The sequence below is a fragment of the Carya illinoinensis genome, chromosome 15 (assembly GCF_018687715.1).
Source record: "Carya illinoinensis cultivar Pawnee chromosome 15, C.illinoinensisPawnee_v1, whole genome shotgun sequence".
In the NCBI taxonomy this organism is placed as follows: Eukaryota; Viridiplantae; Streptophyta; class Magnoliopsida; order Fagales; family Juglandaceae; genus Carya; species Carya illinoinensis.
The window spans coordinates 18,809,309-18,835,643 of NC_056766.1; the positions used below are offsets into that span (position 1 = coordinate 18,809,309).

Below are 26,335 nucleotides of genomic sequence, written 5' to 3' on the forward strand. Positions count from 1 at the left end.
ACAACTAAGGAATAATTTAAATTAAATTATCAAAATCAATCAAAAGAACTAACCTTGGTCTAAGTCAACATCTATCATGAAAATTTATAACTAATCATCGATGCAAGTATATATCAATTCATATTTTAAATATTTATCGTAGGAATTATTTTTCTATTTCTCCTTAGTCGCAGTTAATGAGAAAATAAGTGATCTAATTAATCTTAACTACTAAAAAATCTAAGAAAATGGCTAAAAGTTTAATCTAATAGCAGCCTTAAGAACTAGAAAGATCGATGAAACTAAACAACACAAACACAAGTGGTTGTATTTAATTTAGTTAAGCATTCTTCTTAAGATCTAATAATTTCTGACACAGCAAATCATTAAATCTTAGTTGCTTCACAAATTTGAGGGATCAAATAATTACAGATTTGATATCTGTAAACAATAAACTAGTAGGCCTCCTAGTAATTAAACGAGACAATCATGAAAATAGATACAGAAGAACATCCGATACTCAAAGCATAAATTGAACAATAAAAACAAATCAGATCTCACAGTTTTATTGATTCCGAGGCTTTCATTTCCTTCAACCAATTATAAAAATTTAGCCACACAAGGCCATGATGAAAATTCGAATGAGAAGTTGGATAAGAGGGGAGAGAGAGGCACGTGTGAGTCTCCTAAATTCTTCCCTCTCTACACACTTTCAATTCAGTTTTTTGAAGCCTATAAAATCTCCTAAAAATATTCTAATTAGTATCCTAAAATAACAATATCCAAATTTGAATAATTAAGAAAAATATTAAAAATAAAATAAATTCCTAATATAACTAGGCAAGTGGTATTTTCAGCTGGAATTTTTGTGCACCAGATCTTGAAAACTTCCAAAAATAAACCATGTAAAATCCGCGTATTAGAATTGCAGGCTAAGGAACATTCTGAAACGTCAATAATGCAGGTGCATCAACTTCAAGCCCACTTTCGACCTTGATGCAGCCAGTATCTCTCAAAACTCAAAACATGAAAGTTGTAGAGCTTTTTCTTGGTATTCCATATCATTTTTAATCATCTCAATTAGAGCTCGGATGAGAGAGTTATGCCCAGATTACAAAGTAATGTCAAAACTGTCCAAAAGTACTAAATTAGGTTCGTTTTGCATTTAATGACTCTATTTGTATCCTAAATCAAAATATAAAAATAATGAGTACATTTAGGCACCAAATAAGTATAAAAGACTAAATATTAAGGAAAAAAAATATGGCATTTTACATTCTCATCATATATATAAGTATCTAAATTGATATCTAGTAAAATAAATACATGTATATAAATACATGTATACACAAGTCCGTGTCATGTATTTAGTTGTGCGTGTCTATATAGATAGATATGTGTGTGTGGAAGAATTGGACATTTATAAAATGGATATATGTTAAAAAAAAAAAAAAAAAGAGAGAGAGATAATGATGTTAAAAGATAACATTAAAAAATCATAAATTTGAATTGAGCTGCACAAGAAAAAATAAATAAAAGAGAGAATTATTAAAAATAGTGGGATTCAAAAATTAAAAAAGAAAAGAAAAGAAAAGAATGTGAGGACATATTAAGGCCTGATTTGGATAGTGATTTGAGATGAGATGAATTGAGATGATTTATAAATAATAGTGAGATATTTGAGTTGAGATCAGATGAATTATAAATTATTTGAGTTAAAATATTTTATGAGGTTTTGGAAAAAGAGAGAAAAAGTTGAATAAAATATTATAAAGTTAAAATATTGTTAGAATATAATTTTTTAATATTATTTTTATTTTGGTATTTGAAAAAAGTTGAATTATTGTTTTGTATTTTATTTGAAAGTTTGAGAAAATTGTAATAATTAAATAATGATTAGATGAAAAAATTGAATATTTGAGATTGAAAATGTTTATATTTATGGTGTTTAGATATTGAGATGAGATAGAAGCATTTATCTATCCAAACTAGACCTTAAAGTTATAACTAAATTAAAATTATATAAATGACTTTTAGATTTTAAAATTAAATGAATGCAATATGGAGTTGAAATTTATAAAAATGTCATACAAACTCAAGAAAATCACTAATTCATCATTAAAACAGTCCAAAATGGAATGTGGTTAAGAATAAAATTTTGGTTAGAATTGGCCGGAATTTAAAACGAAACGGAATGAAGATGTATAGTATATTGATTACTATATTGAAACGAAAAATTCCAACCATTCCAATTGGAACAAAACAGAGCGATGTTTAAAACTATGCTTCCATATACTCTGGGGACACTCCAATTACATTCAAGGTTTCTTCATAATAATCTCATGCTTTCATATTCCCCTAGAACTGGAAGGATTGCAGTCCCATTAATTACATTCTTATTAGCAATTTGGACTCTGTGACGCCCCCAAATCCCCACGTACGGATATGGAAAAATCGAGACGTCCGGATGGTGACATCGCGGGTCACCACCCTATCAACGAGTGCCAAGTGTGTGTATAAGCAACAAATGTGCACGAAGAAACACGCAGCGGATAGCAAAGTCATAAACTAAGTACCAGAATTTTTTCTTAGTTTAATATAAAGCTGTTCAAAACATACATAATAAAATATTACAAAACTACAAATATAGATTCAAAGCCAAATACAAAGCATAAACTTCAACTCAAAACTCCAGCGGAGCTGCATCCTCAGACTCAGCCTCTTCCTCCTCCTCGAACTCTGCATCAAAATCTACGGTACCAAAAATGGTGCCGCAGGTAAATAAGATCCAAACACCACTAGATAAAAGTATATAAAACTCAAACAATATGCATGAAAGAAAAGCCAATGCAAATGACCCATAAAACCATATTTTTCTACGCACGCCAAAAACCCATTTGGCCCAAAAACATTACCATTAAAACCATTCATCGCCATTATTCCAGATAATGACCCAAATCAATAAACCACCATTTTCCCAGAAAATGGATCACATAGCCTCAAACCAAACCTCGCCATTTTCCCAGAAAATGGGCCGTAACCAAAACCATAAAACCGATCCAATTATTGCATGCACCATGATCTCCCCTAGGGATCATCTGCACACTCTGGCTCTGTGTCACACCGCAGGTAACGTCTACGCGTGTGACACCTAAACGAGCGATGCCCAGTACTCGCACCCAGCGCGTCCTTGGCCAGGCCATCCTCTAGTCCCCACCACTCTAGGGACCACGGAGTAGACACGACAGCATTACCGTATCGTGCGATCCAGTCGTCGTCCTGCGACAACCCAGGAGATGTCACTCAGTATTATCCACTCCCGAATGACCAGAAGAGCTTCACCGAGATAATATCTCATCCCGGCTTGGGGTCGTGAGACACACGCACCTGAAAATTCATTTACGCTAACAAAACATGATTTTCTCAATTTAAATAAAATGCACATGTATGCTTTATGAAATGCACGCCTCAAGGCACAAATAACCAACCAATTACAAAACAACCAAATCAAGCAACTCCGTCCTTAATCCATCCGACCCCCGAACTCCTCGGACTCAGTCCGGAATCAACCAACCAGACAAATAATTTATTGTAAGAGCAAAAATATATTTAAATCTAAAATGAAGTTTGGAAAATATTTACAGCGCTATACGGTATTTTTTGAAAGCTTGCAGTATTGTAAACGGCGAAGAAAAAACAACGTAACAATGTATTTTACACTATAGCCGTGGGTAATAAATTAACCACTTTCGAACGGGGACAAACCAAGACACAAAATTGATAGGGAATGACCTTGAGATGTTTATGAAACTAAAAGAAATGAGCTTTGGTCGTGGGTGACGGTGGAAACGGCGGTGGAAGTCCAAAAAGGGGCTGAACGGAGTTGAGCTCGTGGGAGTTGCTCCGGCAACAGATCGAGGCCGAAATTGGGTGGGTTAGGTCGGCAAGAGGTAGGGGAAGAAGCTGTGAAGAGGTGGTGGCCGGAGGTGGAACGACGGTGCCGGAAAAACTCAAAAACTGTGTGGCTTGGAGGAGCTCATGGCGGCTAACAGTGGCTCGGATGGAGGTGAAACTTGGTGGGGATGTTCACCGGTGGGAGGGGAGGAAAACTGGGTGGGTGGTGTCGGCCACGTCGCCGGCGAGCGGCGGTTCTGGGCTGAGAAAGCAACCCACGACAAAGAGAGAAGGGAGAGCTGGTGCCGTGACTTCCAGCCGTGCGTGGCGGCTAACGGTTGCACAGATGGCCTTGAAAATTGGTGGGGGTGATCACCGACTGGAGGGGGTTCGAATGGTGGGGGTGGTGTTGACCACGCCGGCCGGCTGCAGCAGGTCTGGGCGGTCAAAGGGTTGGCGACGGGAAGGAGAAAGGGAGCAGCTGGGCGTGTGCGGGAGAGAAGAGAAAAGAAGAAGAAAAAGAAAGAAAGAAGAAGGAAAGAAAAGAGAAAAGGAAAAAGGGAAAAAGAAAAAAGAGAAAAGAAAAGAAATGAGGTCCAATTCTCACTCCAGAAACCAAAAAAAACTGATCCGTTGAAAATGATTTTAAAAACATAAAACAACTAAAATAAATTAAACACCATAACAAATAAAATAAAAACCAATTTAAAATACAATAATTTAAAATAAAAGAACTACTATATTAATTAAATTAAAAACACTCCTTCAGTGAAAATACACGTAAAAACGAGTCATCACAGACTCACATTACATTCTTAAATTAGTTGATGAATTCATATTTTAAATTCATAAGCACATGAGCTTAGATGTTTTGAATTGCATTGTGTATATACATATATATATATATATATATATATTTTTTTTTTTGTTTTTTCAATAGGAATAAATTTTGAATTACTCCTTTGTAGAATGAGTTATTTAAAAAATACATGGCAATGAGTCTTGTAAAAACATAGGAAACAAATATTTTACAAAAAAATAGATTCTTAATTAAATAATAGAAAAAAAAATAATAATCATTGAGGAGATTTTCGCCGAGGGCATGAGGCCCACGAAGACCAGCCTAGGCATGGCATCAGGCTGGTTCCCCATATCCTAGATATCCTGAAAGGCCTGGCTCAGGAAAAACCCATGATCCATGTAAATCAGGTATAACTATCTGGTTGAGATGGAACGTTACAGGAGAAGCGCGGGAAGCCGGATCAGAGGAAAGGAAAGGAAGCACGCAAAGGGAAAGGGACATGACTCTAAAGCAACGCCAGGAAACCACGCTACATTAAATGAGTTTACTAGACAACTACACTGCATTAATGACTGATCGTAGAAGGCCATGCTGCATTAAAGACGGTACGACAAAGTGAGCTCTAAGAGGACTTCCCTTTCCCCAAACAGCAAGGTATGACCTTCTGACCCTCTAGGCCAAGTATAAAAGACCCCTCCAACTATGAGGTGAAGAGATCGAATCCTCCCAACTAAGCATTGGCATTCTCTCTCTTCTTACTTTCTCATTCTTAAAGTGTCCTATAACTAATTTAGACATTAAAGATTTCTCGAACTACTCTAGGGTCACATTTCTCGATCCTATCTTTGTTGTTGCAGTAATAATAATAATAAAATAAATATATATGAAAAGAAAAATAGAAGGCCACCCACATACCACCACCAAGGGCAAGGGTGGCCTATCAAGTTTTTTTTTTTTTTTTAATAAAAATTTTCTATTTCCTTAAAAGAATTTTGAATTTAGTCTTTTTTAAAAAAAAGATAAATAAAAGCTGCAACGTGGTAACCTATGATTCTATTAAAATTGAAGTACTTGATATAAATCTTCACACCAAATTCAATAAATCCATCTTTGCTAAATTCCAAATCCAATTCCCATTTTTCTAAGTTATGGCATTGATTTAAAAGTACCACAAATCTCAAGTTGGTTGGGCGGCCCGTGAAAATGCAAATAACACCTGACCAAATCATATTTGGCATCGAGCACAAACCCGCTAATTGAAACACGGAAAAGAAAATATTGGAATTATGCAGATCAGGTATATGAGAGTAGAAGAACCACTGTAGTTTTCTTATGAACAAAACTCCTCGAAACAAGATCAATAAAGAATTGGAATCAAGAAGACAACATTGTGTTTAGTTCAATTACAAATGGCCATTGTCAACATAGAGGAACTTGCAAATCATTCTAGTTTTGCTATTAATGACCATTTCAACATGCATATCATCCATAGTTATCTAAGCATTCAATGGACTTATTTGGCCTCAACAGACAAAAGCCATTTCGAACCTGTCCATGCTGAATGAATCAGAATCTTGCAAGTTGCAATGGCTACAAGTCAGTTATTTTTTCTAGCAGTCTGTGGGAAAATAGAGGCCATTTGAATCATGCAGCTTCTCAGTTCCCTCTATAGGGAGAGAACGGGTCGATTTGAGGAGAAATTCATTATTCAGCAATGTTCTGGGTTCCACCATTATTGTGGGAACCAGACACACCTGAAGAACTAAAACATACAAGGAGAAGCAGGCAGTTGGTCTTCTCTCTCTCTCTCTCTCAGCCTTATTCAGCATTGGTACTAATGATGAGCAACAGCTATTAATCTATCTGCCAAAGCATAAAACAAAAGACATCTGGATTAAGAGATATCCTACAAAACAATAAAACTATAAGCTAAAATATATTAAAAAAAAAGTGAATCTATCATTTTAGTAAACGAATTTTCTGAGTAATTTTAGTTAAAGCATTTTACGCCAAGGTGGTGCAAAATCTGTATGCAAAGGCAAAAAAAACTTCAAAACTATGGACATACCATTTTGAGCTCCGAGAATTGAACTCCGAGATTAAGTCTTCTAATTCATCAATGATAGCCTTATAGCAGAAAAGATATTGATCCTAACAAACAGAAAATTAACAGAGATGGCACATTAGAAATAGAGAAGGCTGGGCTTGGTTTTTAACACAACAGAGAGAGGAAAGGGAGAGGGGGAGGTGTGGAATGAGAATCATATTAATCTATTCTGCATTCTTGGCACATAATTTAAAGCTCTCTCTCTGAAGAAGAGGCACTGGACAAAAACAAAAACAATTACTGAATCCCGACAATTTTAGTGTGAAACTTTTTTAGCCAGAGAATCAACCAATCCTAACATCGTTGGTTTGACTTTTTTTTTTGAGTCCTTGGTTTAGTTCTGGCATTTAATATGAGAAATGGTTTTACTTGGTTCAAACCCAGGATTAGTCAAGACTTTGTTGTCGGACACCAGGTGCCAATAAAAAATTCTGCAAGTTAGGAGTCAGTTCAAACAAGCAACCCTGTCATCTAACCTGAGCCATAATGCAAGCAATAAAAAAAAAGGACTTCCGAGGGGCGAAGACAAACTTAATCCCCAGTACACAAAGACAACTTGCTACATTTTTATCAAATAAAATGGGTATAACATTTCTGCTGGTCCTCTGAGCTTGCACAAGTCCAAAATCAATACTTGCACCCAACCCTGATCCTGTGGCATAATAGAAATCTTTTTGGGCCAGCAGAAGTCTATTAGTACTATAATGGAGTAAGTTAAAAAAACATCACCATGCCAATTATTTACACATCATTGGAAGTTAACAACTTTACCTGGGTTTGGACCATTCCAATTCTCTGAGACCTGAACATAGTTATGGTATTAACAAGATCTAAAGCAGACATATCTCCATCAAGGATTCTTTGGATTGTGTTATGGATGGTGCAATATGTTCCAGTTCTCCCAATACCTGCACTGAGAAAGAGAATGCACGCTTGTGTTTCAGAAAAAAGTGTATATAATATTTTTAAGCATCATCATGGCACATTTAGATAAACGAGAGCTTAACCTGCAGTGCACCGCTATGGGACCAATATTAGGTGGTACATGATATATCCTTTTCAAAATTTCACGCACAGCAAATGTGTCCTTTGGAACTCCATGATCGGGCCATTCAGGGTACAGAATATGCAGAACAGATACAGGTGCCTCCTCCGACTGCAAAATAAATGACAATGGCCAAGAGGAAAACACAATCAGACACGTTTCCATCTCAAAGGCAAGACACAAACTACAAATGACACCAAGAACACCAAAAACTTGACAAAGTTTACTTGTGAGCTATGTATGAATGGTATAGCTAACACCATAGAGGATGATCTCCACATATATATATGACAAGTACAAGGACCTAGAAGTATGTCAAGAAAGCTAGATACTCCTAAGCACAAATATTCCAATAAATAGTGATAAAAGGAGGGCGTGGGTATTAACTAACTAAAAAGATTTACTTATAAAAAAAAGGAGGGCGTGGGAGTGAAAGGAGGAGTTAGAGTCCATGGCCTCCATTGATTAAAAAACCCTAAAACACGTGGATCTTTCGATCAACTTTTCTCACCTAAAACATGAAGAGAGAGAGAGAGAGAAAAAAATAAAAAAAGGGAGTCATCAAAGGTCATATATATGCATAAAGCATGGGAGAAGCATGCATTCTCATCTTTTTCATATAATCTGTCCACACCCATATCTTGGCGGATCTTCCCCATATATGGCATGCCAAAATATTGATAAAGCATCATTTGCACAATGTAAGAGTTATTCTTAGAACAATCATCTTACCTCCCTATTGTTTACCTCCAGAAGGCGTAACACTAATGAAGTTTCAGAAGTTCTTATCCATTTAGTGGCTATATATATATTACCAAATTCTCTGGGACCATCCTCTGCCTGGAAGTAATCCCCACATTTTACCATCTGCACATAAAAGTTCAAACCCAGAAACAGTCTAATGAATAAGCATGTTGTAAATGTAAAGTTATATTAAGATGTTGCACAAGAATTATTAATTGTTTTTTCACTTTCTAGGTATCTCTTGTATGCAACCTACGTACTTGAGTATGCATTTTGAACTTATTAATGAAATTTTATAACTCAAAAAAAAAAAAAAAAAAAAAAAAAAACTGTACAGGAATGATCCAATGGATATGGAAAGAAGTCCACAAAATGACCATAGGTTTGGATATCACAGCCACATAAAAAGTACAGGCAGAAATGGTTTTACTTGGCCACATCAATGGTTATAATACATTCCTTTATAAAGGTACAAAGGATCAAGCACATAACAAAGAGAAATGCATGTGTGAAACTTTGCATGAGCAGTAAATAGGCTCATGGAAAGTATTAATCGTGACACTCCGATACCTTATACTAAGTGACAAGTGTAGGTGGAGTATGGGATTCCACATTGCTTGGGAAAGAGAAGTCCTTGCTCTTTATAATAATTTCAAAGGAGCTCCAATTATACTATTGGCTAGTCCTATTAGAGCATGGCCATATGTGGCTTGGGCCTTCCTTGGGGCGTTACAAAGAGTTTTCTTTAAAAAAAATTGAAAAAAATGAAAGCGTAAGATGCTTCCAATAACCCTATAAAAGGAGTTCACTTTATCTGAGGAACTTCCATTAAAAATACAAAACATAAGCATCTAGAGCTGTTGTTGAATGACGTGCTTTTATATGCAGCGACAGAGTGGCCTGAATGTAATCAGTCTATCCGTCCCTTTTTAAGCTCTTTTTAGTTAGCTTCAGAGTCAAGTCCCACTTTATTTTTATTAAGTATAGTCAAGTCTTGCTTTTATTTTATTTTATATTTATAATAAGTAAGGTCAAGTCCTGCTTTGTGACTGATAAGATTGACAACAGGAGAACACCTTCGCTTTATGGCTGTTCTGTTGTTATTAATTTTATCATCTTCCTAGGCCTGGACTAATAAAGCTTTATTGTAATTACCTACGATGTGCTATACTCCAAAAGAAACAGTCAAAGCTATAATTAAGGTACCCTATAATCAATTATGAAACTCAATCCAACTTAGCACACATATCATGTGGAACTTGCTGCCCATACAAGTCCTTCACAAATCACCCACACAATGTGTGACACAATCCAGAACTCACAATCTTCCGCACTCAAATCCTTAATATCCTTGTCAAGGCTTGTATAATGGGAAAATGCTTCAGCACAAACGGGATCAGCTTTGATACCATTTCTCATGATTTGGTGACATGCTAGCCACATTTATGCTATACCCCAAGAAAGATTAGTCGAAGTTACAAAAATTCCCTGGATCACTCATAAAGACTAGCTCCACCTGGTAAATGTCCTATGTGAAATTAAGAATCTATAGAAGGAGTTTACAAGTCATCCACCCAATGTGATACTCAAAATTATGTTAAGTCCCACATAATGTATAGCATAAACGTGGTTAGTAAGTGGAACTGGTTTTAACAAGTTTGAAGATATTCCATTAGCATAAAGTCCCAAATAGGGAGTTTAGTAAGTGGAACTTATAAGTAATTTCAGATAACTCCAATTGTAACTCTGACAAGTTCTTTTGGAGGATAGTACAGATTTGAATAGGATGTCCCTGACTCCTGACAAATAATATCAAATCAGACTCAGTAATCAATACGCAGCTGGAAGCACCATGTAACGAGGACATTAAGAATTCAAATTACAGGGGGATTATGAGAAAGTTTCACATAGAGTAGGTGGATTGTAAAAGCATTGCATAGGTGTTAAGTACCACATGAGATGCTTACTAGGTTGAACTAGACCTTATAAGTACTTCCATTAAACTCCATCTTATATTGATAAGAACTTCACTGAAACTCCAATTATAACGTTTAATAGTCATTTTGGGTATCAAACAAACGTTACTGACATGCCTCTGGGTCATTACATTCGTCATGTGCTGCCTATGCTAAATAACATAGATTTGAGAAACTTTTTTGATAATATGGAATCTCACCAAGGTAGGGGCCCTTAAAACCCACCCTTAGGTAATAAAACCTAGATAACAACTTCACATGTTAGAAACGAGTATCAAGTAATCTAGGAGAACTTTGTGGAATCGAATTCAAGATGTCTGAGCCTACAGCTCATCCAAGCCACTCCTTTGACCCCAAGGCTGCATCATGACGGGTACAAAGATTTGAGTGATTAGGTACTGGAAGTTACAAAGGTTACCTTAAAATCGATACAGTGAAGTACCTTGTAATTGTCAACCAACCTAGTCAGCATCACAACCACAGGGCAACGGTATTGGATTACCATCTCCCAGAAATCCTCATAGGTGTGCGGTAGTGGACCTTGTGTGGCAATAAATTTAGAAACATTTTCGGAGGAAGACGTCTGCATTTGAGAGCCGTGATTGAAGGTCAAACTAAGAAGACAATTCCGTCGATTCATAATATTCTAAAAAGAGATATTATCAACTAAATATAGATATATAAGCTCGTACATTAATCAAGCTCGCATTTATGTATCCCCTTGCTGCCGGTCTGTAATCCTTACTGGAGTTAAGAACAATCCTATTCCTGTCAACTGAAATCAACAACAACTCAACAATCTGGTCACAAAAACGATAACCTTCTAGCTTTATAAACATATAACTCCATTTACAAGCAAATAATTCAAATTGCTTAAGCATTCAGGAGTCAAAAGAAACAAAAAATAACATATACATGGTATGACATCCGAGTAGCGGTTCTTGCTCAAATTGACACTGTCAAGCGCCACAGTGGCGCTTCTCCTCATCTCAGATGGGGTTATCCTATTGGCCTGAAAACAACCGAAAAATTTAGTGCTATAACCGAAACAGAATTATATAAAGACAGGCAAACACCTATCTAAATGGTTCTGTCTTAGAAAACCCAAACATTTTCGGACGGGTAAAATCCGGAATTTGAAACCTGCAAGCGAGCGAACTCCTGGTCGATGGCCTGAGGCATAGAAAGCCTCTCTCGGAAGAAACTGAGCGCTTTGGAGCAGCGGCTGAACTGATCGGGGGTGAGAGCAAGTATCGGCGGCAAATCGGGTGAGAAATCGAAGGAGACTGGCGGTGGGGTGGAGAGGGACTTGGAGGCAGAAGAGGAGGAGGCCATGGGCGATCTCCTCCGATGGTGGAGGTCGCGTCGAGAAATACAGTTACCCAGTTGGACGAACGTTGTTTCGGACTGTCTTCTTCTTCTTCTCCGATTGTGGTGCCCCCCGTGAGACGATCATGAGCATTATATCTTCATATCTAATGCAAATAATCAATGTCGCAAGGGTATAGACCAAACACAATCATGGGGCCGGAAAGGAATTTCCCATCCAAGTTCAGTGATTGGTAATTAAATGGGTGGCAACTCTTGTTTTCGTGTCTTATTTCTCTTGAATCAATTTATGAATATTCGATTCTATAAATTAATTCAAATCTTATCAATTAAGTTAAATATGTTAAAATTTGAAATTTTTTAGATAGCAGATTGTGTTGTGTCATCAATTTTGATCTATTTAATAATTAATTAAAAATAAATTAACATAGCACGACTCATTTAAATCTGTTTCATAAACAGATTGAAATAACACATATAATTCATTTGACCTAATTAATATAATTTCATATAAAATTTAAAATTTATATTTCTTAGTAGTCAAAATATCAAAAAACTTATGTATATCAATATTTTTAAAATTTTAACATATAATAAAACCAATATTATAGACCATAGATTAACAAATATGAGCATAGGTCAAATTATAATCCAAGCAATAAAAATAATAAAAACATAAGCATATTGAGAAATACTAATATTACAACTTAACAATAATTCTATATTTTAATTTTAAAATAAAATTTAAACGGGTCAAAACAGGTTGATTCCGTGTTAAGCATGTTGACTCGTTATTGACTCGTTAATAAATCGTGTATTAACGGGTCTACCAGTTTTAACCCAAACCCATTAACATCAAATTCAAACCTGCTAATTGCTTGTCGTGTTCGTGAACATATTGCAACCTCTAAATATTTTGATTTTCGTTGACGCAAGATACAGTTTCAGAATATGTAAATTTCGTATATTTTTTTTTTAAAAAGTAAAGTTTATTATTAAAAATAATTATTCACTTGAGTTTCAGATTGATCTTTTTTTAAAAAGAAATACACAATACTTGCATACACTAAGACTACAAATGTAACTTATATCTTATTTTTAGCCTTTTGCAAAAGAATAAAGCATCGTTTGGTTGCACAGATAAGATGAAAAATCTGTGAATAATAGTGAAATAATTTATGAATAGTAGTAAAATAATTTGAGTTAAGATTTTTATGGAGTTTTGAAAAATGAGAGAGAAAAAGTTAAAAAAATTGTTTTGGAATTTGAAAAGGCTAAGTTTTGTTTTGTTTTGTTTTTTTTTTTTTTTTTTTTTTGTGTTTTGTTTGTAAATTTGATAAAATTGTAATGATTAGATTAAAAATTAAAAAATGAAAAATGCTTATGTTTAAATAGTATTTAGTTGTTGAAGTAAGATGAGATATAATAAGATAGTTTGAAATATTTATGAAACCAAACCAAACCAACTCTATTCGAAGTGACATAATCTCATTTAAAATCTTTGAATTTTAATATACTTAAATTATTTATATAAGTTAGGAACTTGTAAATATTGTGCTCATGCAAGTAATTTAAAATATATATATGAGACGGTCCGAGTAATAAAAATTTTTAAAGATAAATTCTACCCTTTTTCAATTCTATTTATCTCTAATTAGATTCTCTAAACATCGAATTATCATTTGCCAAAATGCACATACATGAAGATTATTATTGATGCATGTCATTTTGTGAGCCATCCCTATTGATGGCTTGAACCAATACCATTCTACCATGGGATGGTTCAAGTGCCGCCCTCACAATCATGATGGCTGTGGTTGTGTGTCACGGACTTAGAATTTCTTCACTCGACCCGTGCGGCCTTAGGAGGCTTTCTCTCCCCAAAACTCCTAAGTAAGCCTTCTAAAGGACTCAAGACAATAGAGAACAAACTAGAGAGAGAAGATAGAGAGAGATGCTCTAGAGAACTTGTTTCTCTTATTGCTTGGTGATTTATACAAATGAGAGCCCCTCTATTTATAGGGAACTCTTGGTACAAAGAATGGTTAGGATTGCGACACTTGTCACCAATCCAAGGGTAAAGAACTTTCTAGATTACTACTCTAGAATTGTCCATAAAGCCCTTTCTAGAACACTACTCTAGAATTGTCTATAACGCCCCTTCTAGATGACTCTACGCAATTCCACAAGATTACAAAGGACTTGGAGGCTTCTAGAAGGTTAGGAAATTCTCTAGAAAAATCTAGGTGGTGACATTCTCCCCCACCAAGCTTCGCGACGTCCTCGACACGGTGTCTTCATGGAACCTTCGGATGTGATCTTCAAACTGCCACAATGACTCCTTTGGTTCCCAAGTTGCCTCACTTTCGGGCAATCTCTTCCACTTGATCAAGTATTCTTGGCGTGGCATATGACTCTTTCGCCTGATGACACGGTCCGCCAAGACTTCTTCTACTTCTTTATCAAAAGTGGTAGTTATGCCCAAGGGTGCACGCTTAGACTCTCCTCGTGATGGCTCCTCTTCATCACCATGGTAAGGCTTCAAGCAGCTGACATGGAAGACTGGATGAAGCTTGAACTTAGAGGGCAAGTCTAGCTTGTAGGAGACCTTCCCTATTTTCTTGATGATTGGGAATGGTCCCTCGTAACGTCGTACAAGCCCCTTGTGTAGCTTTCTTGTGAACTTGTGTTGGCTCGACAAGATCTTTACTAACACCAAGTCGCCTATACAATATTCTGCGTGCCTCCTTTTCTGATCAGCCCACTTCTTCATCTTCTTGGTTGCTTTGTCTAAGTAGGAACGGGTTACATCCAATTGTTCGTTCCAAGACTTAGCAACCTTGAAGGCTGTTGGACAATTCCTCGCGTAGCTTGTCTCCAATGACTGGGGAGTAAGTGGCTGCTGTCCCATTACAATCTCAAATGGGCTTTTGTTTGTGGACTCGCTGCTTTGTAAATTATAGGAGAATTGAGCGACATCCAATAACTTGGCCCAATCGGATTGGTTGGCACTTACAAAGTGCCTCAAGTATAACTCTAACAAGGCATTCACCCTCTCAGTTTGCCCATCTGTCTGAGGGTGGAAGCTGGTAGAGAAATGTAAGGCAGACCCCATAAGCTTGAATAGTCCTGACCAGAACTTTCCTGTGAAGCGAGGGTCTCGATCACTAATAATGCTCCGTGGTAAGCCCCAATACTTCACCACATGTTTGAAGAATAACTTTGCAGTTTCTTCAGCTGAGCAATCCTTAGGAGCCGCGATGAAGGTGGCATACTTAGAGAATCGATCCACCACCACAATGAGGGTACCGCAACCCTCGGATTTAGGTAGAGCCACTATAAAATCCATGCTCACACTTTCCCATGGGTGAGAAGGAATGGGTAGTGGTTCTAGTAATCCTGCAGGACTTTGATTCTCCACCTTGTCTTGTTGACACACAAGACAAGTCTTCACGTAGAGTTCCACCTCATCTCTCAATTGAGGCCAATAGTAGGAAGCTTCCAGCAAAGGTCGAGTACGTCGTTGGCCCGGATGTCCAGCCCACAAGGAATCGTGGGACTCCTTGATAAGGTTCCTCCGTAGGTTTCCCCATTTTGGAACATAGATTCGCCGTCTTATGGTGTAGAGAAGACCGTCCTCTACCCAGAATCTTTTGGTTTTGCCTTCCTTAGCCATGTTTACCAAGTTCTTGGCTAAGGGATCATGCTTCATGCCTTCACGGATCATATCAAGTAGCTCCCCTTGAGCTTGAGTGATTGCAGAGAGTTCACCCTTCATACTCAGTGCATCAGCAACAAGGTTGGCCTTGCCGGGTTTGTACTCCAAAACAAAGTCAAATTCTGCCAAGAAGTCTTGCCACCTAGCTTGCTTTGGGCTTAGTTTCTTCTGACTCTGGAAGTAACTAGTGGCAATATTATCTGTCTTGACCACAAAACGGGAGCCAAGCAAATAGTGTCGCCAAACTCTGAGGCAATGGATGATGGCCGTCATCTCCTTCTCTTGCACGGTGTATCTCCTTTCAGTCTCATTGAGTTTGCGACTCTCATATGCAATGGGATGTCCCTCTTGCATGAGAACTCCCCCTATAGCAAAATCTGATGCATCTGATTGTACCTCAAAAGGCTTGGTACAATCTGGTAAGGCCATGACCGGTTCCTCCGTGATGGCTGTCTTCAGATCGTCAAAGGCTTCCTGACACCTTGAGGACCACTCCCAGGCCCTGTTCTTCTTGAGCAAGTCGGTGAGGGGGGATGCTCTTGTGGAGTATCCCTTTATAAATCTCCTGTAATAGTTGACAAGCCCAAGGAAGGATCGAAACTCGGTAACCTTAATGGGAGGATCCCACTTCCTGATGGCTTCAACTTTCCATTCTTCCATGCTGAGTTTTCCACCTTGGATTTTATGGCTAAGGAAATGGACTTCGTTTAGAGCAAATGAGCACTTCTCCTTCTTGACATAGAGTTGGTTTTCCCTTAAGACACGGAAAACAACCCTTAAATGCTCCACATGTTCCTCAAGAGTAGAACTATAGATGACGATATCATCTAGATAGACTACCATGAATTGATCAAGATAGGGATGGAAGATCTTATTCATGAGCGTACAGAAGGTGGCTGGAGCATTTGTGAGGCCAAATGGCATCACTAGGAACTCGTATGCCCCATAGCGAGTTACACAAGTTGTTTTTGCTTCATCCCCTTCCGCAATCCTCACTTGATAATATCCCGATCTTAGATCAAGCTTGGAGAAGTACTTTGCATGGCCTAGTTGATCGAACAAATCAGCAATTAAAGGAATTGGGTATTTATTTTTGATGGTTACCTTATTTAGAGCTCGGTAGTCGATGCACAGCCGCAACGACCCATCATGTTTCCTTTGGAACAACACAGGTGCCCCATATGGTGCCTTGGAGGGTTGGATGAATCCGGCATCAAGTAGCTCATTAAGTTGCCTCCTTAGTTCTTCAAGTTCTGGAGGTGACATGCGATAAGGTGCTTTGGCCGGTGGTTTGGCACCGGGTTCCATCTCGATTTGATGGTCCACCTCTCTCCTAGGTGGTAGTTGCTTGGGCAACTCTGGAGGCATGACATCCTCATAGTCCCTGAGGACCTTTTGGATCTCCTTGGGTGGAGGGGAGGAAATCTTCACTTCATCCTCCTCCATGGAGGCCAAGTAAGACACCTCTCCCTTCTTCCATCTTTTCTTGAATTGCATGGCGGATAGAAGTTGGGTGGTGTTTGGCTTGGACACGGTGGGTATCATGCATGGACCGCCCTCCAAGATACACACCGAGTTGTAGTGGGGAAGAGACACTACATTGAATTGTCTCAAGAATTCCATCCCCAATATGATGTTGAAGTCATCCATGGGAGCGACGGAGAAATCCACCGTACCTCTCCAAGTGCCAAGTTGTAGCTCCACCCCGTGAGCTACGCCATCAAGGGGTTTGGCCTCAGAATTCACAGTCTTCAGCCATCTTTGACCCTTCTTAAGAGGAATCCCTAGCCGTGTGGCCTCTTCCTTCTTAATGAAGTTATGAGAAGCTCCTGAGTCGACCATGGCGTGACTCTTCTTCCCATTAATGAGCACCTCTACAAACATCAAAGACCCATCCTTAGTGGTTGGCTTTGTGCTTGCCTTTAGGGAGTTGAGAAGTTGTAGACACCCCAGGTGCGACTTCTCTTGAACTTCCTTCTCCTCCAACATAGCGTTGAGGGCCTTCCTCTTGGGACAATCTCTAGCCCAGTGTGGGCCATTACAAAGGAAACAAGCATCCTTTGGCTTCTTGTCTTGAGAGTAGTCCCTCTTGCCCTCCTTTGATGTTGAAGGCTTGTCTCGTCGGTCCTTGTACTGTGAGGGCTTGAACCCCTTCGCTCCCCCACCCTTGCTGTGATTATCCTTTGAAGACTCGGGCTTTGAAGAGTTGTCACTCTTATGATACTCAAATTCTTCTAAGGTTTCTGCCACTGTCAGGGCGGTGGAGATGTCGTTGACTCCACGACGCTTGAGCTCTTGAGCCACCCACAATTTGAGACCGTCGATGAAGTTGAAGAGGAGATCTTCTTCACTCATGTTTGTGATTTGAAGCATGAGAGCAGAAAATTCCTCAACATAGTTGCGGATGGAAGATGTGTGCTTCAACTCCTTCATCCTCTTCCGCGCATTGATGGCCACATTCTCAGGATAGAATTGCTTCTTGAGTTCCCGCTTGAACTCTTCCCAAGAATTAATAGTACAAGTACCTTTCTCTATCTCACTATGCTTACGACGCCACCAAGTACCAGCAAGATTAGTAAGGTAGAGAGAGGCCGTACGTACCTTGACATGCTCGTCTTGCATGTTCAATGCTTCGAAGTAGCGCTCCATGTGCCACATATAGTTGTCTAGTTCTTTGGCATCCCGCTTGCCATCGAACTCTTTCGATTTGGGGGTATCCACCCTTGGTGTCGCCATCATTCCAGCTCTGACGGCAGCCCCATTAGCCACTGTCCGCTTGCATATGGCCCAATCCGCCTTGGTCTCCTCTAGACCGACGCGGTATTCCTCCATTTGCCCATGGAGTTTCGTTAGCTCCCCCAAGACCCGGTCTTGGAAAGCAACGTTCTCAACACGTTGTGCCTCGATGGTGGGGTGGATGGTGCTCAGAATGGATTCCTTGAGCGATTCGGATTGTCCCTCCAATCCTAGCTCCTCCAAGCCTTGCTCCACGATGTCAAGCAGGTCCCTGACATCCGCTACCGCCACCTCCACCCTGGTCACCGTGTTGTCAAGGGTGCTCACCTCCCTATGAGACTGATCCCATTCCTCAATCTTGGCCAATATCTTGGCCATGGCCCTCTCGATGCCATCGAGACGAGACTCCATAGATGAGCTTGAGTCCTTCGACCTCTTGCTCTTTCTTGTCTCCTGGACCTCCATGGTGATCTCACTTGGATCCGCCATCCTAACCTGGGTAGCTCTGATACCAACTGTCACGAACTTAGAATTTCTTCACTCGACCCGTGCGGCCTTAGGAGGCTTTCTCTCCCCAAAGCTCCTAAGTAAGCCTTCTAAAGGACTCAAGACAATAAAGAACAAACTAGAGAGAGAAGATAGAGAGAGATGCTCTAGAGAACTTGTTTCTCTTATTGCTTGGTGATTTATACAAATGAGAGCCCATCTATTTATAGGGAACTCTTGGTACAAAGAATGGTTAGGATTGCGACACTTGTCACCAATCGAAGGGTAAAGAACTTTCTAGATCACTACTCTAGAATTGTCCATAAAGCCCTTTCTAGAACACTACTCTAGAATTGTCTATAACGCCCTTTCTAGATGACTCTACACAATTCCACAAGATTACAAAGGACTTGGAGGCTTCTAGAAGGTTAGGAAATTCTCTAGAAAAATCTAGGTGGTGACATGTGGCTGTGGCTGTGGTATGATCGGTGGGTTTTGAGGGAGGTGAATTGGGAGACCCCTTTCGCCACTCCTTCCATTCCAACCAATTTTTTCGAAAATGTTCTTTTTCTTGAAAAAAAAAACATTATATAATTCATAATTATTTTGTTTTATTTTTTTGAGTGAGAGTTTAATCTTTCTACTAATTTTGAATAGCCGGCTAAGGTTGATGGAAAGGCTTTTCTATCTTCACTGTTAATGCCAAAAAATTGCACAAGAGGCTGGAATAAGAAAAAGAATTATTCTCAACCTGTTGCGATGATTTGAGCCTCGATCGGTGTAGTGTAGAGCCCCCGACAGTTGTTTGGTGCAACCGTATGGTATTTGTGTGTACACCCATATCAGTGAACATGAAATAAATATAGGGAAAATAAAGAGGTAGAAACATTCAAATTTACGTAGTTCGTCATAATGTCTACATCCACAGGAGTTTGAGAATGAAGAATCCACTGTAATATAATTATTTTATAAGCTCTCATAATATCTCATCATCTCTGCACAATGGAGATCAGAGATCTATTTTTTGATGGAGGCCTTCTCTCTGTAGTTCGTGTTGCAAGATTGAAGAAGCTCAAGGAAAGGTCGAAGTCTGGAAGCCTCTTTCAAGTGTCTGGTCATTTTCTTTTATCCTTTGCCCAACCTTCCTTTATGTCACATCACTTATTATTTATGTCCCATCATCTCTTTTCTTCCAAATACCTTTTACTTCGTTAGCCTTTTGTCCTCTCCTTCACTTTCTATTTCTTCTTTTCGGATGAGACATCCCACCTTAGGCTAGGCTTGGAAAACCACTTTGAAGCCAGTAATATTTTATCCCCTCTAGTTGCCTAATGAGTCAACAATACCGAGTAGGGCCCATATGGTAGGCCTAGTGAGTTGAAAGATCGTACGCTTGTCACCAGGAAATTGTACCACCTAATAAGATTAATATGATAACGTGTAATGATATACTTATAACTCTTTTTTACAATTTTTATACAATCATGTGATAAATTGAAGGTATTTATGTAAAGTGATGCTACTTTTATAAGTTGTTTTACAAAAATATCTTTCATTTAACACATGATTATATAAAAAATGTTAAAAAAAGTTGTAAATATATCATTTTATATATGATAACCGTTGTCGATAACTAGAGATATTTCTGTATAAGGAAATAACGATATATTTGCCTTGTGGTAATTCCTTCCTTCTTAAAGGAGATTCCATGAACTTGATAATAAAGTCCTGAGATTTAAGGAAAAGATCAAACAATCCTAATCAGTAATAGTCCGTGTCTATATAAAGAGTCAGCACTAGCGATCCAAGGTAACTTTCTGATCCCTCGTTACAAGACAACATATATATATATTTTTAACTTAGGTATCGGAGGTACACCCGGCACATTGGGCCACCATCTTTCCCATTACATGTTAGAGGTCGAGATCAATTAACGATAAAACACGTCCAAAACAGTGAGATATAAAAATTGTCAGCTTTTGATTAGTTCACTCGTATGGAATTAATAACATGACAATTTCACTTACTTGAAAATCAAATTGAAGATGGATAAAGCGCAAGTTTCTTAAAATTCAAATATGTAGTGTACATAAATTATAAAACCGAAAACTTGATGTTCTTTTCGACAAAAAGGGTGAAAAATCTAGAGACTTTATTTCTTAATATATCTTTGAAAATACAGTTCATGCTAACACAAAATTATTTATTACAGGGAGGGTCATATTTCCATGTGCAAGAAGATATTGTTTTTTCATGTTGATATTTGCACGTCCAAAGAATATCACTCTTGGAACACATTCAAATAAAACTTATGCAACTCACCCTCATGAAGAGACATCAAGCCAAACCTAAGACGTCCTAAGTCGCTAGTCTATAAATAAAGAAAGTTATACAGACACAAATAAATTATATAAAAATAAATTAATAAGTTAACGTCGTTTTATATAATCTGTTAGATTTATTTTATAATAAAAATTATTTTATAATCTAACGTATTATATTAAATTATAAATTTATTTTTTTATAATTTTTTATGACTAAAATATTTCTTTAAAGGAAAAAGTAAGCCATCCTTCAATGTTAAGACAAAGGGGAACCCTTTCCCCAAACTATTTCTATGATTAATATTTACTTTTTAATTATAATATATATTCTTATTATTATTATTATTTTACTTGTTTGCTACTCTTCTTTTTACTTTATGGGGATTTTTATATAACTATTTTTTTTTTATTAAAGAATTGTATTATGAGAAAAATAAAAAAAGTTACGCAGCTTATTGCACAATGCACAACTGTGACCTTAAAGAATTGATTTTGTAATGGGGATGGTATGATTAAGGACAGGTGCTGATCTTTATATGGTATTGAACTTTGACATGATGCTTCGATGGATTTTTGGATGGTGAATAAAGGAAAGACCATTTTTTTTAAAGTTTAGTTCTACTACGTACTGTTTGATATTTTTGAAGCCAAACTCTTTGATAATCGTTAGGAAGTGGAATCAATTCTTGATAAATGTTGATCTTTCTGAATTGATACACATTTTTTTCAAGTCAGTGTTTGTTTTAGCTGCATTCTTAGAATGGAAAATAGAAAACAGATGGACATCTTTCCCTGCTTGGATGAAAAGAATATTGTTTTTAATATCCAGGATAAAAAATGATATCATTTGGTGGATGTAAGTTCTGTTGGAGTATGTGAAAAAGAGAGGTTATTTGCATGGTGGAAGAAACATGCAAATGGAATCAAGGTGAGCACATAAAGTGTTTGTGCCTTTATGTGTGGAGTCTGGTTGTGTTTGTGGTGGTTAATGACTCGACCCAACAAGGTTTTGTTGTGGTTTTTTGGTGGATTCTCAATGAGGCTCGGACCATGGAGTGGAAGCTTGTGCTGATAGGCCCAAGTTGGTGACTAGGGTTTACTATACATTGTATACACTTGTACGCCCGCTGCACTGTATTTGCTTATCATCTAAACTAAAATCTTCAGCAACTTTGTGGACGTAGACACGCTGCTGAAACACGTAAAACTTATGTTGTGTGTGATTGATTTCACTTTTTGTTTACTTTTTCTCGTGGTTCCTGGCAATGGAAGAGCAAAACACAGATATTGTTTGTAACTACTGTATATGCACTATGTTCATGTTACATTCTGAATGTTCTGTTTTGCAGTTGACATCTCTATTGCACATCTAACTTCTAACCCATGAAAGTTAAACTTCCCATTTTATATATACTAAGATTGGATTATGTCAAATTAGTAATATCCCAATGTTCTGTGAAACCTAGGATTGCCAAACCTTCTAAAGATTCTGCCTTGTTCAGACTTGTTAAATTAACACAGACCTCAAAACACCCATCATCAACAACAGTTAGCCAACAGCCGTGTTATTTCCCCGTACTTCTTCGTTGATCTCTTGAATTTCCAGAATTTCGACTCTACGATTCATCTTCTTTTTTATCTTTACTGCCACATCCGATGGTTTAAATATCCCACACACACACACCCTGCACTGCTGCTGCTCTATCAAATTTGAATCTATTTCTGCAGTATGAAAGGTTCATAAAAGGTGGGATTATGCATGGGACTTGCATTTTAATAAAATAATAAAAAAAGAACTCGCCTTTCATGTTTAGAATGATTCTCCTCAATTTCCTGTAGCAAGCATTGCAGTCAACATTGATCCTCATCAGCATGCAATAATACTGCAATTGTGCAAAGAAAATAGAAGCTTTATTAAAAACTTTCGTTTTTTCCTGGGATTTAGCATTGAAAAAGCATTCCAAGAAACAGAAAGGGAGTTTATAAAGATGCTAAAGCACTTGCCTTTCCTGGCATGAACCTGGAATTGACAGGATTTGATAGAGGTGTACACAGGGAAAAAAAAAAAAAAAAATCTTGACGGAAGCTGATGATCTGGAAGAGCATCATGGACCAACAGCTGCTCATATTTCAATTTGTGGAATTGTCTTTGGGAAATTCTTTTCCTTCATTTTGGAATCCGATTCTTTGCGACGTGGGGAAAGAGGGTTTTATTTATTAGCTCCTAGCTTATTATCCCTAACTTCATGTTCAAGCCTTGTTTATTTCATATCATAGCGACAAGGGCAAGCATTACTTTCTGCTTGTGCTTTGGTTTTGCCTTAACTTATGCAACACAATGAAGCATCTCTTTCTTGTTTCTAAAGGTTTTATGTTGCACAAAACAAACTCATCTCTCCCTCTATCTTTAGTCACAAGCAAAAGCAGAAACCAACCGCATAATTGACTCAATCATCCAAGAAGAAACTACATATTTGATTTATTCGACATCAATGTACATTGAAGCTTGTATAGACATGGCCTTATCAATCTCAGGAGTATTATGAAATATAGGTTTTCCTTGGCTTGTTGGATCCTCTCTGCTTGTAATCACCGAGAAGAGCAGAATATCCGTTTGATCATGGCAACTTTGCCAAGAGGTTTTCTATAGATGGTAGCAATTTGTTGTGTGGATGCTTTACCAACACTTGCATACCTACATGTTAGTGTCACCTTCTTCTCCAATAAACTCACCACCACTGACTGTATCTCTGCAAAAAAATGAGCATATTATGATGATTTCTATACTTCTTGAAAGAAAATTTCAGTTACTTCACCCAACAAAAATAAAAAATCATATGTTCTTAAGACAAAAAGGAAGAATGATCAGTGTCACATTTCTGCATTCAAAACTTCCAACCAGTCACTGTACTCAATGAAATACTTGATTCCAATGCATAAATCAATGCTCAATCATATAAAAATAACATTTTTCATTTTTTTTTTCTCAATGAGGAAAATATCCGCCAACCAAATTGAGAAACACATGTTTAAATGAGGATATGATAAGACTATAACAGATGCTTCCTGCAGAAACAGTTCTTGTTACCTCCTATATCAGGCCTAATCATATGTTAATCTATTAGAGGCAGCAGTAGATTTAGGAAAAAGTAAAGGTTTTTCTTCTGTCTCATAGGGAAACAATAACATGTCTAATCATAACCTTTTGGTTTTGTTATTCCCTTAAACAGGGAAAAAGTAAAAAGAGACAACGAACATATTCTTAATAAAGGGCAATATCTCAAATGTAGAAGAACCTGTTGGAATTTACCATTCAGTCTAGACATTATTTCAGCTACTCTCTTTTGACATTCCGCACATCCAATATCTGCTGATAGAACAACATCTTGGACCTGTTCTGAACAAATCACCAAGCCTAAGACCAAGCATTCATCTGTAAAAACTATGCAGCAAACGAGAGAGAAAGGGAAAGAGAAGAAGAGTACGAACAAGAGGCAAGGATAAAGATTCAACAGAGGCAAGACTGTTTCCCGAAAGAAGTAAGCTTTCTGACTTTCTGATTCCAATTCCTGGAATCATCTCCTTTTTAGGCCGATCAACAACAACAGCCATGCCTTTGTTATGAAACCATTCGAACGAAGACGGGATATCATATAAGGCAATGAGGTGAAAAGTTCAATCCCAAGTCTTAACTGAAGTGAGAAGTGGAAAAGGATCTAGGAACCACTCTTGCTGTGCTGAAAGAGCAACCCCATCTTTTGAGATGCTTCAGCTTTTGAGTTGTTGGAGAACAAGATGGAGATAGAAAATGATAATAAACAGTATAGAAAAGTGAAAAAGGTCTTATGCCTAGTGTTGACAAAGATGCTTCATTCACACAGACACAGGCATGCAGGCCCCACATATATAGTGTGTTAGGTAATTTTCTCGTATGAAATTATTCCCCAAGAGGTTGCTTATATGACCAAATCCTTTCTTACTAACTATTGAGTTCAATGAATCCATCTTGTCAATGAACGCCTCAAGTAGGGCACTGACAATAGTTCGACTAGCCATGAAATTTTAAGTTTTAACCACTTCTCTGCATTAAAATACTATTTATTTTAAAATTTTAAATTAATAAAAAAATTAAATTTAAGTTTTTTATATTTATCTTAACAGTGTGAATTCGGCTCTTTAATAATAAAATATTTAATTAAATAAAATAGAGTATAAAATTAAATTAAAAAAGATATATTTAATGTTTTATGTTTATCTTATTAGTAAGAATATCTTGCGTCGATTTGGAAGAATCCGGCGATCATCGACCAACACGCGTATCTTCATGGCATTGTCTAGCTACCGATCTTCAAGACCATCGAATACGGTGCCAATCAGAGTGGAGAGTGGCCTGCACGCGCGGGTTAAAGTTTCCCGTCATTTCGGCGCGTGGTGCTCACTTGCCACCGGGAATCTTTCTGCCAATGCCATGAGTGGCGTTTTTGGGACCTGTGAGTCGGGGACTTCCAAGATTGGCCGTTGGTTCTCTCCTAGCGTGGCGCGTGTTCTGCACGCACTACAGTACCTACTGGTTACACTGATTTTCCGTGTATAATGTTTCCTATGTAGTTTTTTTTATGTCTTGTCTTTTTTTTTTTCAATAAAAAAATTCAAAAAAATTAGTCCCCCTCTGCTTGGCTGTGCTTGGTGGGGTTGGTGTCCTATATCCTGCTTAGTCGGGTATGGGGATTTGATAACTCTATTATAGATAGAGTTGTGCTGTCTCTTAGACTTAGGTCTTTAGAGGTTAGCAGTCTGGATTAGATCATGTCAACCACTTTAATGTATTGAAAAGTTATCAACCGTTGTAATTGACTTGTTGTTAAAATCAAAGTTGTAAGTCCTCTTTAATAAATGGATGTGATCTTTTATTAAAAAAAAATAAAAACATCTTGTGTCAAGGTTGACAATTTAATTTCATTGAATTAAATAAAAACTTTTTTATTCCATATTTTCTGTATTTTATTTAATAAGAATGGCATATTTAACTTACTTTTCTTATAAAAATACTTATAAAAGTTACTAAAAATATCGATTAAATTGGGTTGTCAAATGGTATGCTTAGGACCCTTTGGGATCAAAGCTTGTTTCTAAGGACGCCTTTGACAACCTCATTATTTTTAAGTACTTTTAGATATTTTTAAATATTTACTTCT

At 37.5% G+C, this 26,335-nt stretch overlaps 2 protein-coding genes across 7 annotated transcripts; both read right to left on the reverse strand.

The window, feature by feature from the left end:
• Positions 1-5,977: 5,977 nt before the first annotated feature.
• On the reverse strand, positions 5,978-12,110 carry LOC122296406 (protein-tyrosine-phosphatase PTP1-like). 4 transcript variants are annotated; one of them, XM_043106074.1, is made up of 9 exons: positions 11,691-12,107; positions 11,463-11,559; positions 11,240-11,322; positions 10,966-11,130; positions 8,560-8,694; positions 7,790-7,938; positions 7,554-7,695; positions 6,744-6,826; positions 5,978-6,538 (listed from the first exon to the last, which is right to left on the reverse strand). In XM_043106074.1, coding segments are annotated over exons 1-9 (1,047 nt in total). In that variant the 5' UTR covers positions 11,883-12,107; the 3' UTR covers positions 5,978-6,537. The 4 variants fall into 4 exon arrangements, 3 of the variants coding, with proteins under 3 accessions (XP_042962008.1, XP_042962009.1, XP_042962010.1); XM_043106075.1 differs by having other exon boundaries at positions 10,990-11,130; positions 11,691-12,104; XR_006238483.1 differs by lacking the exon at positions 5,978-6,538 and having other exon boundaries at positions 6,751-6,826; positions 7,554-7,690; positions 11,691-12,110.
• Positions 12,111-22,427: 10,317 nt separating this feature from the next.
• On the reverse strand, positions 22,428-25,006 carry LOC122295712. Of its 3 annotated transcripts, none has more exons than XM_043104802.1 (5): positions 24,630-25,006; positions 24,451-24,537; positions 23,145-23,890; positions 22,942-23,023; positions 22,428-22,862 (listed from the first exon to the last, which is right to left on the reverse strand). In XM_043104802.1, the coding sequence occupies exons 3-5, from the start codon at positions 23,265-23,267 to the stop codon at positions 22,690-22,692; spliced, it is 378 nt and encodes a 125-aa protein (XP_042960736.1). In that variant the 5' UTR covers positions 23,268-23,890; positions 24,451-24,537; positions 24,630-25,006; the 3' UTR covers positions 22,428-22,689. The 3 variants fall into 3 exon arrangements, with proteins under 3 accessions (XP_042960736.1, XP_042960735.1, XP_042960737.1); XM_043104801.1 differs by having other exon boundaries at positions 24,451-24,532; positions 24,630-25,003; XM_043104803.1 differs by lacking the exons at positions 22,428-22,862; positions 22,942-23,023 and having other exon boundaries at positions 23,561-23,890; positions 24,451-24,532; positions 24,630-24,981.
• Positions 25,007-26,335: the final 1,329 nt, after the last annotated feature.